The sequence below is a fragment of the Falco rusticolus genome, chromosome 5 (assembly GCF_015220075.1).
Source record: "Falco rusticolus isolate bFalRus1 chromosome 5, bFalRus1.pri, whole genome shotgun sequence".
NCBI lineage: Eukaryota > Metazoa > Chordata > Aves > Falconiformes > Falconidae > Falco > Falco rusticolus.
In genome coordinates, this window is record NC_051191.1 from 30,354,858 (window position 1) to 30,372,693 (window position 17,836).

At 41.4% G+C, this 17,836-nt stretch overlaps 1 protein-coding gene across 1 annotated transcript in view; it reads left to right on the forward strand.

Annotated features, from left to right (window-relative positions):
• Window positions 1-17,836, forward strand: part of EXOC4 (exocyst complex component 4) — a 408,367-nt gene that overhangs the window by 288,106 nt on the left and 102,425 nt on the right. The window contains exon 11 of the mRNA XM_037387956.1: window positions 9,349-9,568. Coding sequence (XP_037243853.1) covers window positions 9,349-9,568 — 220 coding nt within the window. The remainder of the gene's footprint in view (window positions 1-9,348; window positions 9,569-17,836) is intronic.

A 17,836-nucleotide genomic window follows, 5' to 3' on the forward strand; every position in this document is an offset into this window, starting at 1 on the left:
CACCTGCATGTTCCTGGCTCCTTTCTGTGTGCCAAGTAAGCCATGGGTCACACACTTTACTTCCAGGTCACAACAGGGATAACGACACAGAATCACAGAATGGCAGAGACCTCTGGAGCCCCCCCAGCCCAGCCCCTGCTGAAGCAGCTCTCCCAGAGCGGGCTGCACACAGTCACGTCCAGGGTGGTCTTGAATGTCCCCAGAGCAGGAGAAAATAACCAATCACCACTGCTCGGCTTATAACCCATAACTCAACCTTGGAGATCATCTCTCCATACCATGTAGAGATGCCACCTTGGTCTAAAGCAGACCAGTCACATCATGTGATAAGAGGCTGTGCAAATCCTGTGCGAAGCTCCTTGGGAGGGGTAGAAATCCCCAAAACCTTCACTAGGGACTACTGCTGCAGCTCCAGCTCGTGTTGCTTTCCCTGTAGCACTCGTGATTCATATTTCAGGTGCATCCTCATTAACAGAATGAGCTGATGTGATTCACGCTTGAGTTACTCTTCTTTTGCCTGCGTTCACAGAGAGGCAGCTGTACTCATCTGCTTGCAGAGGGAGCTGCTTGTGGGTCTTCCAGATGTATAAATGCTATATGCAGATTTGTGGTGCTGGTAATTGCTCTTTCTGATCTGCAGAAAGGGAAATTACATCTTTGCAAGAACAGTGTCTAGAGACAGAAGAGGAGTAAAGTTAGACTTGCTGCTGTAAATTCACAGGCCAATGGATTGGGTTTCGATTCTGCAGACTAATGCCTTTACAAATTTACAACTAAGCTCAAAATCTACCCAGTTTCTATTTCTCAGGTAACATATCTCCATTCCAGTGGTCTGTACAGTGTATTTTCCCATGTTTTGCCCAGGACTATGATGTTCATATGCATTTCATTGCCTTCATTTCACAGTAATGACACCAGTTACACAGTTTTGTTCCTTTTGAAACTCAGTTTCTCCAAGTTGGTCACAAAACTCGGGGCTGCTCCTCATTCAGATTTACCACCTTTGGAAAAATTGCGCCTGGCTATTAGCTGAGGTTTGGCACTGGGTGGAAATGCAGCCACCTTCTGAAGCTTGCTCATGCTCATGCAAGAGATGAGAGGATAGAGACCATGAGATGCAAGCATCAGCCTGACTGCCACACCACAAACCTTCCATCGGGTGGGCTTTTGCTAATATTTGTGAAGCATGAATTACCTTGTGCCAGCTGCATAAAGGAAATCATTACTCCTGTAGATGAGATTTATCTCTGACAAGATGAAAATTAAAAGTGAGGAAGAGGCTTTGTGGCGTTACACCCACATCACCTCTGCTCAGATTGATTGGAGCAGAAGGATGCTTTCATTCATACCTGTGCTGGTGGGTGTTAATGAAGATGTTCAGCTACAACAGCAACCCCGAAAACAAATGAAAGCAGTTTTGAGGCCATGAGGAGGGGAATGGAAATAAGGGGTGCCATTCAAATTATACAGTTGAAAAGATTGTAGTTAGCACAAATTAAAATCTGCCTCCAAGGTTCAACCTCCCCCACAAAAACCACCGTGTTCTGCTGCTCATGGATCAGGTTCTGTGAAAGGCATCTGAGCTGTAGAGTATGAGGTATTTCTATATATTCTGAAGCTTTAGATCTAATTAGTTCTGGCTCTACATCTTGTGGTCCAAATACTAGTCACATCAGAAGAAATTGTACCTGGTCTGTCCTGAGATAGTTACACCATGTAAGTCAGAAAGTTGTGTTCTTCAGGTGGTAGGTGAGCATTAAATAAGCAATATTTTTAGCATAAGACGATAGCTAAATTATAATTTTTTTTTCAGTGTATGGTGTCTGCAGTACCTCACAGGCAACAAAATACTTGTATTTATATTACAGCTGCATGGGAACGAGGTATTTCTTACCTCCGTCTCATGGATGAGCAACTACAACATAAATCGATTCTTTAAAGCTCGTATTTTTTAGCTACTGTTAAAAAAAGAAGTCTGAACTCTTTCATCTTCAGATGCTAAAGCTGTCAGCTCTATGGGGAGATACTCAGAAACCTTTACACTAACGGAAAGAGCTGTATCAAGTAGTCAAGCTTTTTTTGATTGAGGATCTCTGTTTGTATAGGGCAGGGACTGAAGTGGTGGGGACTGACAGCAGAATCTGGCCATTTGCCCAAAACAGCCCATCAAACTCAGCTTGGTGGTGTGAACCCCAGTCTGGCTGACGCTGCCGGTTACTTGTGTTAAGCTGAAACCTTAATATTTTAGTGAAAAATGCCAAAAATCTGGTGTTTTCTATTAACGGTAGTCATTTTATATCATTGTTACCTTCCTGGATGTTTTCTAGGCAACGTAATATTTCAAAATAGCAGAAAATTAATGCTTTTTGTCTGATATTTGCTGGGGTTTTGTCTGTTTTTCCTAAGATTCTGAATGTACTTAGCATAGCTAAATCTCCATTGAGTGTCCCACAGCTATTTACACTTTTTTATGGTAATTATAATTTTAATCACATTTTATGTTACCTAGAGAAGAGCTTAAACCTTTATTCCTGCTGTTGTCCCCTGCATACAGCTCCCTTTGGACTGACTTCATACAGAAGCAGCTCTATTATCTTGCATAGAGCCATATTTATCAGCAGTGTGATCCTCAGTGAAATAACAGTGAAGTAAATGATAATGTAACCAAAATAATTCTCTGTAGTCAAGTTTTTATGCAATATAATGTGCTTCCTGTTACTTTAGTACCTATTTGATTGGTCTTCAGTAACAAACGATCTCTAGTCTATGTGTTGCAGTGATTTTTATTTTTTTTTTAATTTTATTGTATTTATTGTACTCTGCACATGTGTAACAGTCAGTACCTTTTGGTACGGGAGCCTCGCTAGGTCTCACTTTGACAGAGGAGGGAGCAGTCAGAGGGTGGAACAGGCTCCAGGATGGATGAGAAGTAGGTTTTACTCCAACTAGAATGTTATGTGAACAGAATATACTGAAATACATACTGATTTTATTGTACATAGCTGTTGAAATAGCCTCTTTCCCTGGCCATATTGTCACAAGGGTGATAAGTGAGGACTCAGGGCTGTACCTTGTTGGTTATCAAAGAGCTTAGCAGGAGAACATAGTCTTTGGCTGTCCCTTTGGTTGACCCTCCCACAATGCTCGCTGCTGAGGTGGGAAGGCTTTCTGGATGGGTAATGGACAGTCTGGGATCTTCCAGGTGTCTCTTGGTTTGCGTGTGTCTTTAAAACTTCAAGAACCTTTATCCTTGGGTATTTTATCTGTAATTTCCTTGAGCCTGAACAGTCAGTTTGGGATTTGCCATTCTGTCAGCAACTAGTACACAGTTCAGAGGATTTCTGATGTTTCCTTAATATTTCCTTGCTGTGCGTAAGCTCACCAAGAGGTTCATTTTAGGTACTTAGATGTTCTGTGACTAAGATGGAGGGAAAAGAGCAGGTTACCATCACACAAAAATGAAACAAGATGAAATGTAAGTTTGGGCTGAATGTCTGTAAAAATTTCCTTAATAAGGTTTTGGAATATATTTTTTTTTTACTGTCATTCATTTGTTTGAGGAGGGAATTTCAGCTAATATTACCATCATCATTAAGGAATGGCGTATTTGATGTCATGTACTTTCAATGACATGTCTTCAGTTTCTTTTAGTGTTTTAGAAGACATAACTAGACGACAGAAGCAAGCCTTGGGAAGGTGAAAGTTGTAGGTTTCTAAATCAATCCACATAGCTTTTTTGATGTTATGTTTTTTATTACACACTTCCAGCCTAGGTAAGACAGTCCTCATAGACAATTAAGTTGTGAGTTGGGAAGAATTAAATTTTCTGAAATGGTTTGCCTTTTTTTTCTTTTTTAATCCAAATGACTGTCATTTACAAAAAGATACTTCATTTTACTGAATGTGCTTTTCTGTCTAAGGGGAATGCTTAATTGCAGCCACAAATCACTTCAAATGCTTTCATAGGAGGATAAAACAAGTTAAAAGTTATGCATAATTTTGAAAATGCAGGTTCTGAATCCAGGGTAAGATGCAGATTTCTATTTTTTTCTCTGGCTGCTCTCTTCCAAGAACTCCATCCTGGCCAGACATCTCATAAAAGTGTCCTTCAGAGCAGTAACATCCCTGTGAGACTTTTTAGGATTTCAGGCAATTCCCAGAGCTACCTAGAGTGACGATTACCAAAAGTCTGGTGACACAACTCACTCTGCATTTTTATTCAGAGAAAGCATTTTTGCATTTTGCGTATCTGACATACATGATAGTTATATTAAATAACTGTAATTGCTCAGTGGTAGGGGAATTTTCTCTCTGAATGTGCCACATGGCTCATTCTCTCACATTTAGAGAATACACCCCTTGGCGTGTTAACCTTTACAGGTTTTTCTTCAGTTTTTGTGTGCCAGTTAGAGATTATTTTAAATGTGGTTGTGGATGCTGTTTCTGAAACCCCACTAAATTACAGCCGAATGGTTCTTTTGCCAGTAGAACAATCGAAGCAAATGGAAAGTGAATCAAAGCTGTTCCTCCAAGACTGCCTTCATGGCCCCTTTTTACAGTGAACTGTATCTCAAATTTCCCCCTTTGGAGAGTAAAAAGAAATTAGTAGGGTGTAAAAGGGCTCGGGGACACAGCCTTTCACCATTGCAGTGGTTTTGATTGAGATTTTGTTGGTCTTTTGGATTTACGCACATGCAGGTATGTCCACAACCAATTTGTTGGATCATGTCCAGACTTAACTTCCCTCATCCTTCACTTTATTCAAGTGCCAAAAATTTTTCTCTGCTTTGATTTGTACATGTTTTATATAAGTGTGACCAAAATGCTATTTCTTACCGTGTACACTGGTTCAGACACAGACATAAACAGTGATCTCTGGGATAGCTGTGGGTCAGATTGCTTTTTTGACATCTTAATAGTTACATGGGCAGCTTGGATGAGTAACACGAGAACATTTTTGGAACGTAATCTTAGAATATTTTTTTTTAGATGCTGTTAAACGTTTTTTTCTTTATAAAGACTGAATTCTGTTTGAATAACTTAACCAGCAGTATTTGAAATTTAAATAAATAAATAGCACAGTGTGTGACTGTGAATGTATGTGTATCTGTCTGCCAAGCAGAAAATAGAGAATATCTGTTAGGTCTTTAATGCCACCCAATACTTCCCATTTTAAAACCTTCATTTTCATTTTCTTACAATTTGGCAAGTCTTTATTTGCAACTGGGGCTAGATTCTTTTTTTTTTAAATGCGCCTAAACTACATTTCCTTTCTGAGAACAGAAGAAGAAACACATCATACATGTTGGCAAATTCCGGTGACCTTTTCTTCGGCTGAGAATTTGCATCTTCATATTTCTCAGTAAGAAGAACTTTTGTGTAAAGGGTGTGCCTTTTGCCATTCCTCTGAAAATACACCAAAATTTGGCTTAGTTATACACATTTGAAGAAGTCCAGTGCTCACAGTCTCGTGTAAGAGGCTTCCAGTTCATAGTGTCTGAAGTGCCTGATGGGCACGATCCTGCCCTTAGCTAACCAGGACAAAGCCAAGGGCAAGAACCTTGGAAAAGTGCTAGTTCCTGAGCCAAGGACTAGCTCCCTCACAGTGTTTTGAGGCTCCTGTACCTGTTGGGCTCCAGCTGCCTGGAGGAGGATGCTTCATGATGTAAGTGCTGAGAAGAGAGGAGAAACGATAGGATGAATGAGTGGGACTGGGAACCAAGACAAATAAGAGAACTGGTGGCCAAATTCCCACAAACAGGAGTCATGGGAGGAAATGAGAAGGCAGGAAGGATGAAGCTTGGAAGCGGTGCAGGCAGCCAGCCCCGTGGGACTTTGTGGCAGGAGTGTCTCACTTGGTGTCACAGTGATTCACGCAGGTGACAATTGGCTGCTGATGCATGGTTCTGCTGTCACACATCAGAGATTTGCTAAGTCCCAGCACTGTGACATTCACTGTCCAAACACTGACCGTCCTGTTCCTAGACAAGGATCTGCTGATACGAGCAATACTATGCCATTGTGTAATTAATAATTACACCATCATGTCATGCACAGCAGGCCAAATAAAAGTGACACAAGTGGCTCCAATCCTTGCTTTTCCAAACTTGTCAGTATTTGACTATGCATCCTTATTTCTTTTAAGAAATACATAAAATTAAGTTTTCCATTAGATTAAACTGCTCTTAATTGAATTCTGAATAATCCTCCTGATCCAGAACATGTAGGGTGTTTCACTGTTGCAGTGCAACGTGGTAGAAGGATTCTTGGTACAAATCTGCTGTACATCTGTATTCTGGAGCCTTGTGATGCTTGCTTGGGTACCCTGGCCATGTGCTCGGTGGGGTTTTCCTCTTGGTGGGGTGAAGGCTGGAGCTGTGCAGTGGCTGCCTTGGGTGTTCCATTTGGAGAGCAGATATGGGACTCATCCTGGCTGGTGAAAACACGGTGAGGTTATCTTTGAACCTCAGCAGATCATAGCGTTTTGGACCCCAGGTGTCTGTCTTTCAGGCTGTACTAAGTGGTAGTGTGTTTTTACCATTGGAGTGTCAAATTTATGAACTCTTAGGGCTGTTCCCTTACTGTATGACATGCTCTGACATCCATACTACATTTTTTCTTTACATTTTCTTTACTTTCATTTCCAGTAGAGATCTTTTGATTAAATGAAGACTTCAGAAATTGTCTATTTTTCATTACCATTATCATTTAATCAAGCTATCCTTGAACATTCAAACTTAAGGTCTTTCATCCATATCCTCCAGTCCTGCATGTCGTGCACAGTTTCAGTCTTAATAACTTTTTCCTGATATCGAGTTTAAATCTGCTTTCCTAAGCTCTTGACCATTTGTTCTTTTATCACAAGTGTTGCTGAGCACTCATAAAATCCCCTCTTGCAGAGTCATTTCTGTCTGGCAGCTTTCTCGTAATCTATGATTACCTTATGGTTCATATCAAGTAAAATAGGGATATATTTTTGATTCGTACCAGTATTAAGTGAACCACTGTTGTCTTGTCTATGCCAAGAAATGAAAGCCCATTAGAATGTGTCAACCACAGGACTTAGTTCTCTAATCAAGGTAAAGTTTGCTGGAGATTAACGCACAGGTCTTTAGGAGAGATCTGAAATGGTGATTAATGCCAGGTACTGGGAAACAAAAAATCTTGATTACACCTTTTGCTAGCACTGACCTTTCCTTCAGCATCGCACAAGCAATTTAGTCTCTGGTATAGGAATCACTTAGAAACACCATCCAACTGTTGTGGGATAAGGAGTTGCTGTAGGTCAGCACATCTGAGTTCTGAAAGTTTGCTGCTAGTTTGTCTGTGGCCATTCTCCCTCTAAAGTTTTCTTCTATTTATGTTGGTTTAGCCATTTTTAAGCACGTGCTGGATTTTAAAAGTGTTTAAAAGTTGTTCCCTTCAATGGAAGTTGTTGGTTTCAAATTCAAGCTGCTGTGCCTCTCCCTTCCCATCTGAAAGAGAGGTGTAATGGGATAATTCACTCTTTTTTTTGTTAGTTTTGTGCATTGAAAGCACCATATAAATAAGCTTATAAAGAAAGAGTAGCAAATTTATTGGCAGACATGAAAAGGTACGGTAAGTTAGTTCAGTATGGTCCCATCAACCTTGACAATGTTCCCTTAAGGACGTCAGTGGTTGTCACTCGAAGCTGGTGACATTAGGTCTGTTATTTCAGAGATCAGCTTTGTGCTGGTCTCTCTGCTCTTCCCAGATGACTCCACTGTCTCCCTGTTTTATAAAGCTGATTCACATTATCGATCTGTGAAAAACAGGAAATAAAATCACCATCCTTTGCACTTCTTTCCATGCAGCATCTCTCTTTGTAGAAGCAATCATCAAACTTAACTGTGAGTGGGTCGTGTCCCACCCCCCCACACACACCCCCGGAAGAAATAGCTGCATTGGCCCAAATGTGTCACTCTAGACTGATGGAGTCAACACTGCAGAGGCTTTAGGGAGCAAATTGTTCAGATTTAAAAGAAATCATGCTACAAAAATTGACAGCAGCTCCTCAGTCACTCCTCAGAATGGAAGCTGCTTCTTCTGAAGTGCTGAACGTGGAGGTAGAAAGTCACAGACAATTCAGCAGACCTTGTTGAAGTTTGGGAAAATAGTTAGTGGTAAGGCATCTTTAATACATGCTAACCACACTGTAACTGTTAGAGATGTCTCAGTTGCAGAAAGGGTCTTTCCTAGTGAAGAAGAGGTGGCTTTCAGGGTGAAGAAGGTGTTGCAACAAATATTGGGAGATCCAGTGTCAAACACTTGCTTCTGCTGCTGCTGTGTGAAACAAAAGTAAAAACAATCCCAGCCTGTCCAGGAGTGGGATTAGAATATAAACAATTGTGAGGCACTTGTGTGCATTTTTGAAGAGGGCTGTGTAAACGCCATACACGTTTCTCACTTTTGGACAATGTCTCAGTCCATTATGATTCCTGCACTCAATTCTTAATACATACAATTCCTAATATGTATAATACAATACAATTCCTAATGAGTACAGTAATTCTAATACATCCAGTTTTGGAAAGAACACTGATTTCATTGCTTCAGATGTAAGTTACAGAAATTACAAAGTAATTTCTAGAAGAAACTCCTGTGTGTTAAACAGATGGCATCACTCAGATAAAGATATTTTGCAGGAGGAGATGGCAAACATTTTGTGTTAAAATATTCCCAGAATCGGCATGCCTTTCTGCGTACACAGGAATGGGATCTTAGGATGAAACAATAATGCATAATAAAAATATAGTGTAATACAGACATACATAATGCAGTATGATGCCAGCATAATACATATGCATTGCTTTTTCAGTGTTACCCCTAGACGTTGAGCTGGAATATACTGCTGTTAAGTTCAGACATGGGGAACTCACCTGTGAGAATGGAATGACCACTCCCAGAAGGAACTCTGCCTTTTCAAAGGGATTTCTGGCATCCTGAATTTTTTATTATTTTTTTTTCAGTGGGGGGTGGGTGTTTTTAAAATACAGTCTTTCCAGTATGTCTTAAATAGAGCAGTCAGTGATTTTTGGACAAATAAACGCAAATCATGCCCAGGCTGTGGATTTTCACCAATCCCTCATTTTGTCTGTTCTCCAGCCATTGAATCTTTGTCTTGCCAGCTGTTGTCTTCTTTTTTTTTTTTTTTTTTTCTGAAGGCTACCTGATAGACCTTTTCTATTGTTCATGTCTCATGTTAGCTCAGTCTCTAGTCATTCCCCCCTGCTGGTGCTTAGCTCTGAAATGGCAAAGGCAACACTAACACTTTTAGAGTGACTACGTGGTATAACTACATTGCATTCTTCCCATTCTCTTTTCCAGATTTATCCAGGAGATAGAGCATGCCATGGAGCTTGGCCCAGCCAAGCAGTGTCCGCTCCGCGAGTTCCTCACCATGTACATCAAGAACATCTTCCTCAATCAGGTCCTGGCTGAAATTAACAAAGAGATTGAAGGCGTCACGAAGGCATCTGATCCCTTGAAAATATTGGCTAATGCAGATACCATGAAGATCCTGGGTGTGCAGCGGCCTCTTCTGCAGGTAGGAGCTGAGTGAACTGCCAGTACACCCCTTACCATCCATATCTAGCCCTGACCTGGCTATATATCCCACGACTAAAAACATGGACCTGTTGAGGCGAGTCCAGAGGAGGCCACGGAGATGATCAGGGGCTGGAGCACCTCTGCTAGGAAGACAGGCTGGGAGAGTTGGGGTTGTTCAGCCTGGGCTCTGGGGAGAACTTTTAGCAGCCTCCCAGTACCTAAAGGGGCCTACGAGAAAGATGGGGAGGGACTCTTTATCAGGGAATGTAGTGATAGGATGAGGGGGAACAATTTTAAAGTAAAAGAGGGTAGATTTAGATTAGGTATTAGAAAGAAATTCTTTACTGTAGGGTGGTGAGGCTCTAACAAAGGCTGCCCAGAGCAGCTGTGGCTGCCCCATCCCTGGCAGTGTTCCAGGCCAGGCTGGACGGGGCTTGGAGTAACCTGGGCTGGTGGGAGGGGTCCCTGCCCATGGCGGGGGGGCTGGAACTAGATGATCTTGAAGGTCCCTTCCTACCCAAACCAATCCATGATTCTAGGATGCTATGACCCACAAAATTTGCCTCAGCGTTGAGTTTGTAACTACGATCTATTGCAGTGTCATTGCTGGCATGCTCTTTCCTCTTCTGATCCCTGTATGCAGCCGTGTAGGTATATACGGGCTCTTACGTTTTGCTTGTATGTCTCTCCTCCTGTGTCACGCTGATGGCATCTTTGCATCTTGCCTGGCACGTGCCATTTGTAAAGCACCTTATAGCCATTACAACAAATTGATACCACCTTTCTTAAACAGCTACCTTAGAAGTTTATTTGCAAGGTTTCAATAGATTCAGCCTCCCCTAGAAGTTCTGGGGACACCTGCAAATTACGGAGCAAAGATGAGGTCTGCTGCCTCCCAGATGCAGCGTGTTTGTGATTGATGTGGTGCTGCTGCAGCAAGGCACCTGTGTTGCTTCCTCAGCCAGATAAGAGAGATTTGAGAGATATGGCTTATGAGGTTAGAGTATTTACGTGAGAAGTCTCTTTTGAAACAGCTTTTTTGAACTCTGATGTGGAGTAGTGATAATAGCAACAAGCACAGTTCTCTTCCCAACTGTATGGGTAACAGGACAGTATGGAAGCCCACCCCAAAAATCTGAATTATAATGATTTGCTGTGATTTGGGTCAAGCTCTTTTAATCCTTTTAAATTATTCCCTCTTATCTATAAAATCACATCTTCAGGGATGAATAATAATTGCAGAGTTCACAGGAAGTAGCACGCATCTCCCATGGTATATATGGCCGCTTCTATCTTAGTTTATAACTGTAAACCAAATGTCTGTTATAGTGCTGTATGGTAATAGTAATTACTGTTGTTGTTACTATTATTTGGGGGAAATCGCTAGGATTTTTGCATGTATTAATGGTCACTAATGCTTTGCTTGTCTGGGTGCCATGAGTATGGGCTGGTTCCTTCAGAGGCAAAGCAAAATTAGATTCCAGTGGAGAGTTTTCAGAAGCTTTTAGAGGTAAATAACTTCCTTAGAAGGGGGTCAGAAGTTTCTTTACATTGTTTAGAAAATCTCCATGAGTTAAAATAGTGTTTTGGACCAGCATGGCATCCCTGAACTGTTTCCTTCCCAAGGTACAGCTTTACTAGTCTTCTCAGAAATTCAGTTATCAAACCCAAAAAATGGTAGAGTACCACTCACTGTAAATAGCTACCAATATAAAAATAATTTCAGCCTCAATGTTCACTCAGCACACACCACATAAGATGAGAACAGAGCATTTTCCCAAGGGCAGGTTATGTCTGAACATCTTATGATGAGCCCTCTCGTGAGCTGACGGTGGATTTGATGGTATTTGTCTTTATTTCCCTTGACACTGCAAAAGTAGCGCCGAACAGGTGTAAGATGTTACAGCAAAGACACAGCAGGAGCGGTCACAAAACAAGATCAGAGTATTGAAAACAACTTTAATGAGAGCAGAAGGGGTTTCATAGATCAAGAACTCAAATGCATTGGCTGAGCAGGGATGGCAGGAGCACAATAGAGAGTGGCTGCACTGGGGAAGAAATTACACAGTACACCCTTGTTTTGCAGTTATCTGCGATGCTGGTAGTTCCTCACCATTGCAAGTGCCTATGAAAAAAAGAAATATGCCAAATCCATAACACATGTATAAGTCTTCCAAGACTTGATTTTCAGAACAGAGTTGAAAAAAATACATTTTAGGGCAGTTTTGGCTTCCACAACAGGGAAAGTATCTGAAGATTGAAACTGTGAGTTAGAATAGAAAGCAAAATTCCACTTATTCACAGTTTGAGGATTTTGTTGAAGGTGTTATTTGAAGTTTGTTTTGAGAGCTCTGGGAAAAAAATGGGTATGTTCTGTGTGGTATTTTGTATCGTTTGCCTTTCTTTTGTTTTCTCTTACGAGAATTAAACTAAGAACCCAAACTCAGCCTGTGCAGGCAGCTGACCTTACTGAGAGCTGGAAAGATTTTACAGTAATATTAACACACATGCTTTGGAGCAGGACCGTGGAGGTTGTTAACCTTACAAATTTGTTTTGGATTCTTAATGCGACAATGTATTTTTGTGGATTGTGGCATCATTCGTAGCCATGAAAATGTGTTCTATAATATAAATATATTTTCTTAAAGTTCATTTGGGGTTGAAGAGCCAGAATGGCTGGGAATTTTCTCGTCCAGTTCCTATAATTTGTTTCTCATGATGGATGGAAATCATTTTGAACTAGAATTATTCTTGGTCAAAATGTACATGGTCAGAAGGTCTGCCTGTTCCCGACATTATAGAAGGGTAATTTTGTGAAGGAGAAGAAAAATTGCTGCCTCTTTGAACCAAGTCATCCAAATAGCTTGCTAAAATAATTTTATTGATTTTACATTAAAAGAAAAAAAAGGCTATTTCTGCATTGACAGTGCTGGAGCCTGAAATCTTTGCCCTCATCACCTCATGGGTATGATGAAAATACAGTGTGTATTGTGAATGAGCCCGGCACCTCTCTCCCAGCACTGTGTTACATTTTCCTGTCTTGTGTCATTCATGGAGGTGTTCATGGTTCAACCATCCCACGCTTTTCTATCCTGAAAATCTTTCTGAAGCTTTTGCGGCAGGAGCTGGTGCTGTGATTTGAACATGACTCAAGAATTTATCAGTTCCCACTGCACAGGCTGGTAATAGCAGCTTTTTGATAACTATCGGCACACGCTTGAACTGAATTAGCTTATAGATAAGAGATTTTCTAGCATCCTGTGCCATCATGTCCTCACAGATGAATCATCCATTTCTGTAAAGATTATGCTTTAAAAAAAAATTATAGCCGCCTTTTGTAAATACTACATTTGACTGTGAGAATGGTCTTGTTTCCCGTTCTTCCACCCTTAAATGCAAAATATTGTAAATCCTTTTCCTTTTAAGAGGGACTGAATAACCATGAAACCAATTTGTCTCAAAATTATTCTGCATTAAATTTCAGGCTGTAATTGTTTAAATCAATACTAAATTAGGCTACAAGCAGTTCGACAGCTTCTCATAGCCTGTTCTTGTACAGTTCATGTCGAGGTGATAAATCTTTCCAGCTAGGTGGTCACTGCTAATACGGGCCTTAAAAATGTATTGCCCTGTCTTTGTCCAACAAAAACAGTGCAGGTTGCTTTGATCTTTCCACTCCATAGCCACAGAGGTGGGGTTTTCCTTTAAAGCATCAGTGCGACTGTTGTCTCTTACAGCAGTATTGTGTAGATGATGGGTGTAATAGATCGCTGGCCAAGCTCCAGTGGCTGAAAATCCAGCAAAAATCTCCTTAAAGAGTCAGAGTGTGCAGCTGTTTGCAGGATAATGACTTGCTGGAGCTGATTACCCCATTGCCTGCACTGCTTATCCCACGCATGAAGTCACTGGCTTGTGACCAAGGAGACGTCACTGGTAGCTTTGCCATGTTTTCTTCCTGTCAAATTACTGGTTATTAAGAAGAAGAATGGTCACAGTGAGTGGCATTTAAATAGCTCACCAGTAGTGGTGGGTGCATGCTTTGGTAGCGAGTGGATGTTATTATTTGTTAATGTAAACAAATCAGTTGTCTTTTCAGGCTGGCATCCAGCAATCAAAATCCGTTTAGGAGCAGACATGGCTGATCAATTGGGTTTTCCCATTCAAGGACAAGTATGACTTTTGAGGCAGCACCTGTGGTTCTGGTCCTCATATTTCAATGTTTTTTGCAGTGCCATGGTGTCTAAACCAGTATGAAGTGCTTTGCAGATGCCTTCATGTCTTGTGTGGTGCGTCTGTTTCCATTGTACAGGCAACAAGCCAAGAGGTTTAAGACGCACTGAATGAGTCCATGGCAGAATTTCTAGCTGCATCTTCTTTTCCAGTTTGAAATGAGAGGCAAAATTATCTCTCTGTGGGAGCCTGAATCTCCCTATTGCTTTCAATATTTCTTTAGATAATTTTTCCTTTGGGGGGAACATTTAGTGTGGTTATTGCCTTTTGTGGAAGCTTTTACAAGGCTCTCATGTAAGTTTTCTGCAGATATGTTAAGTTCTCCGCTGTGGCTGATCATGAAGCTCTAAGTTATGTAAAAGCAATTGCTAGCTTTAGGCAAACCGTTACAGAAGTTATTTGAAAAATCAAGTTTAACTTGCACATTCAGTAAAGCCTAGGTGGGAGATGGCTTTAAGTTGCATATGGCCATATTGAAGCAACACACCTTGCAGGCAGAATTATTTTCTTCCTTTCTGGATCTTAAGAAGCGAAGTCAGCTTTCACAAACCATCCCACAGATGTGACTCACATTTGACCTGAAGGAAACAGTTGCGTGTTTGAGGTCTCTGTAGCCTATTAATCCCTGCAGTCGCTGGGCATCTCTTCCATAGATGGGTGCAGTCTTGTGTTGGAGTTGGCCAGAATCTGTATAACCCTTGTTTTTTCAGCACTGAATCCAAGTTAATATTCCCTATCTCTCATGACCTGAGGCTCAACACCAGGTCTTGGCCATGTGGTTTCTATCTAGAACATGTGAGAACCATTCTCCTATTTAAACAAACTTTTTGATCTGGTAAACAGAACATGCTATATTAGAATTTCACACCACAGAGAGAAGTAAAATCCTAAGTCTTGTTTGAAAGCATTGAGAGGTGGGTGCAAAATGTCTTTGATCATGGTCATACCTGAGACCACCAACTTGTTTTGTTCACCTCAACAAGTATCTGACATATGACCACAATTTTTGGCCCATACCAACACAGATTGGATTTGAACATCATAAAGGTTGGTTTACTATTATTTTCAGATCTTTAATAACCATATTTTTAATATTTATATACCCACTATAATAGTTCTGTAATTATATTAGTTGAAAGGGGCCTGTGGAAGTTGGTCTTATCTGCCTGAAGCTCTGGGCCAGAACCAAAGTTTGGCCAACAACAGATCAGGTCAGTCATGGCTTTTTCACAGTATGTCTTGAAAACTTCCAGAGATGGAGATTGAGATTGGATATTAGGAAACATTTCCTCACGGAAAGGGTGGTCAAGCGTTGGAACAGGCTGCCCAGGGAGGTGGTAGAGTCACCATCCCTGGAGGGATTAAAAGACGTGTAGATGTGGCACTTAGGGACATGGTTCAGTGGTGGACTTGGCAGTGCTGGGTTAATGGTTGGACTCTTAAAAATCTTTTCCAACCTAAACAACTCTGTGATTCTATGGAGATCCTTTGGGCAACAGTTCTGCACTGCTGTCCTGCTGGAAGGCTTTCTCCTAGCCACAATTTTTGGCTGCGGTTCCTTATTATGTCCCATATGTGATATATAGAACAGACCAGGAGTCATCAATTAAATCATATATTATTTTTCTTTGTGGAAACGTGAAGCCTACAAACAGTACAGCTCTTCAACTGTGTAAGTTATGTTAGGTATGAAGCAGAATAACTAATCCAATGACTACATTACAGCCTTCACACTTGTACCTGCGGTAGAATCTGGTAATCTCTGCTTTAAATTATTCCAGTGTTATTAAAATACACCTCCCTAGGGTCAGTCTAGCCACAATGGTCTTGACAGTACTAGAGATGAAAGTGTGTGTGGAGGGTTTGTATCAGTGAGTCTAATCAAAAGGTGTTACAGGCAAAACACACTAGTTAATAAAAAAAGATCACCTAGTCTGGCATCTCTTAGCAATCACATTGTGCTTTTGATTAGTAGATTTTAAATGTTGTTTCAGTAATTTGAATTAATTGGTAAAATTTGCTATTCAAAGACTGCCTTTCTAACATGGCTTTATCTCTCAATTGACGTCTTTATAGTGCATCAGCCAACATCATTCCTTGGGTCCAAGAGCTAATACTTCAGGGTGAACTCATGTCATTAGCTTTGCACGCTCAGGGTTGTGTCTGCCAGATTGTTTTAGAAGATGACCTGAGCCAGAAAAGCTCTATTTCCAACCTTAAGCTCTGAGCAAAAGCGATGACCATTGCTTGTCCTTGGGAACCAGCAGCTTCAGGTTGGAAAAGCATAACCTCCTGAGCTTGTGGTGCTGAGAAACCTGGTTGGAACGGGGTCAGACCTTCTGTTTTCGGGGTGGGTTGGAGGGTGCAGACTGGCTGCTGTCTCTTTTGATCTTTCTGCAGCAAGATTTTTTGGTGGACAAGGCAGAGAGAAGTAATGGTTTCTGACACATCTGCTGACAGGGACTGAACTGCATTAGCACTCTGTCAATCCCATCTTCTAAGAGCTGCCTTTTTTGAGACCTGTTTGACTTTACTGGCTATCAAAGGCAGCCTCAGTTTTTGGCCTGCATGGGAAGAGCAGGAGGCAGCCAAGGGAGAGGCGAATAGCTGCATGGCCAACGTGAATCCGCTGGGATCAGCAGCTCTAAGGGAGCAGAAGGGGCATTAAGCCCCCGAGGTCACTCTGGGAGCTGGAATGGATGCAAGGAGAGGTTGACTTTGCCTCTGTGTATTTCCTGTCTTTCTCTTGTGTTTCTGGTCATTAGTCCGATAAGTGAGACTCACACCAAAGTGGAAAGAGAAATATACTCCAATTCTTGCATGCTGGAGATGGCTAAGGGGGGGAGGGGAAAAAAAAAATAGCTGTCACTGTCTGCTTGGCCTTGAAGATTGACATCTCACTAGCAGGTCCTGTCTGTGTCATTGCAATTCCCTGTACAGCTGGATTAATCCTGTCTCCATAAATGCAGTATTTATTGAGCTAGTAGGGCTTTTAACCCTTTTCTTTTGTTGTTGAATTAATACGAGGTTTTAGGGCAATGGGAGAAACATGCATAGTCTGCTTCCTTCTTTCCCATTATTTGTAAGAGTATTTTATTGTGAAACCCTGTGATCGTCATGCATGCAACGATTTCTGGCTTGGCTAGAACTTAACAAGACTATGCAACAATTCACGTAGGGAGGCTGTGGGAGATGCACCAGCATGGTTCGGGGAATGTCCCTGCAGCGCTGATCAAATCAGCTCTCCCAGTGCTGTCAGTGAGAGGCATAGGAGGGTCCATGTTTTACAGGATTAACCCTTTTGAAGGTCCTTGCTGTCATGGAATTTACAGTGTTCACCCTCACCCTGAATTGTGCAGCTGTTTTTCAGTAGCAGTTCATTGAGTAATCACTACACAGGTAAAACCACTAAAACTTTCTTCTAAGTTATTTTGATTTTAATTTTTTTCTCCTTGCCATTGTTATTTTTTTTCAGAAGGTGAGAGTAAAGCACGTGTCTGTCTCAGCCTCAGTCACAGGCCTTGATTGATTATTTTAATTACCAAAACAGCCCAGACAGGGTCCTTCAGCGGTAATATTGTGCTCATAAATCCTCATTTTGCTCCACATGGCTGGTGTCAGAAACAGTTCCTCTTATCTTTCTGTCCAGAGGAGAAGCCATTTAGCTTGGCCACCCTCCTGTTTGTTTGAAGTCTAAGCTGCACATTTCTCATTTGCAACGTAGTTAAGCATACAGCATCCATGTCAGGAGAGCACATCCCTGTGATGTGGAGGCAGAGCTGGCCTTCTCATTAACCTAAGGGTACTCCTGAAAAGTAAGTGTGAATTCTCAGATACAGCTACCACAGAAGTCACACTTCACCCAGCCTTCCTTTTTCCCTCCAGCTGCCTTTTTTCCTAGGTGTTTCTTCAATTTTAAACCAGTGTTTTGAATTTGCTGTGGTTGTTTCTGTGATGGATGGACATAGCTGCAGTGTCCAGGAGGCTCTTAGCATCCACTTGTGAGTACCTACAAAGAAAGTCTGATGAACTTCAT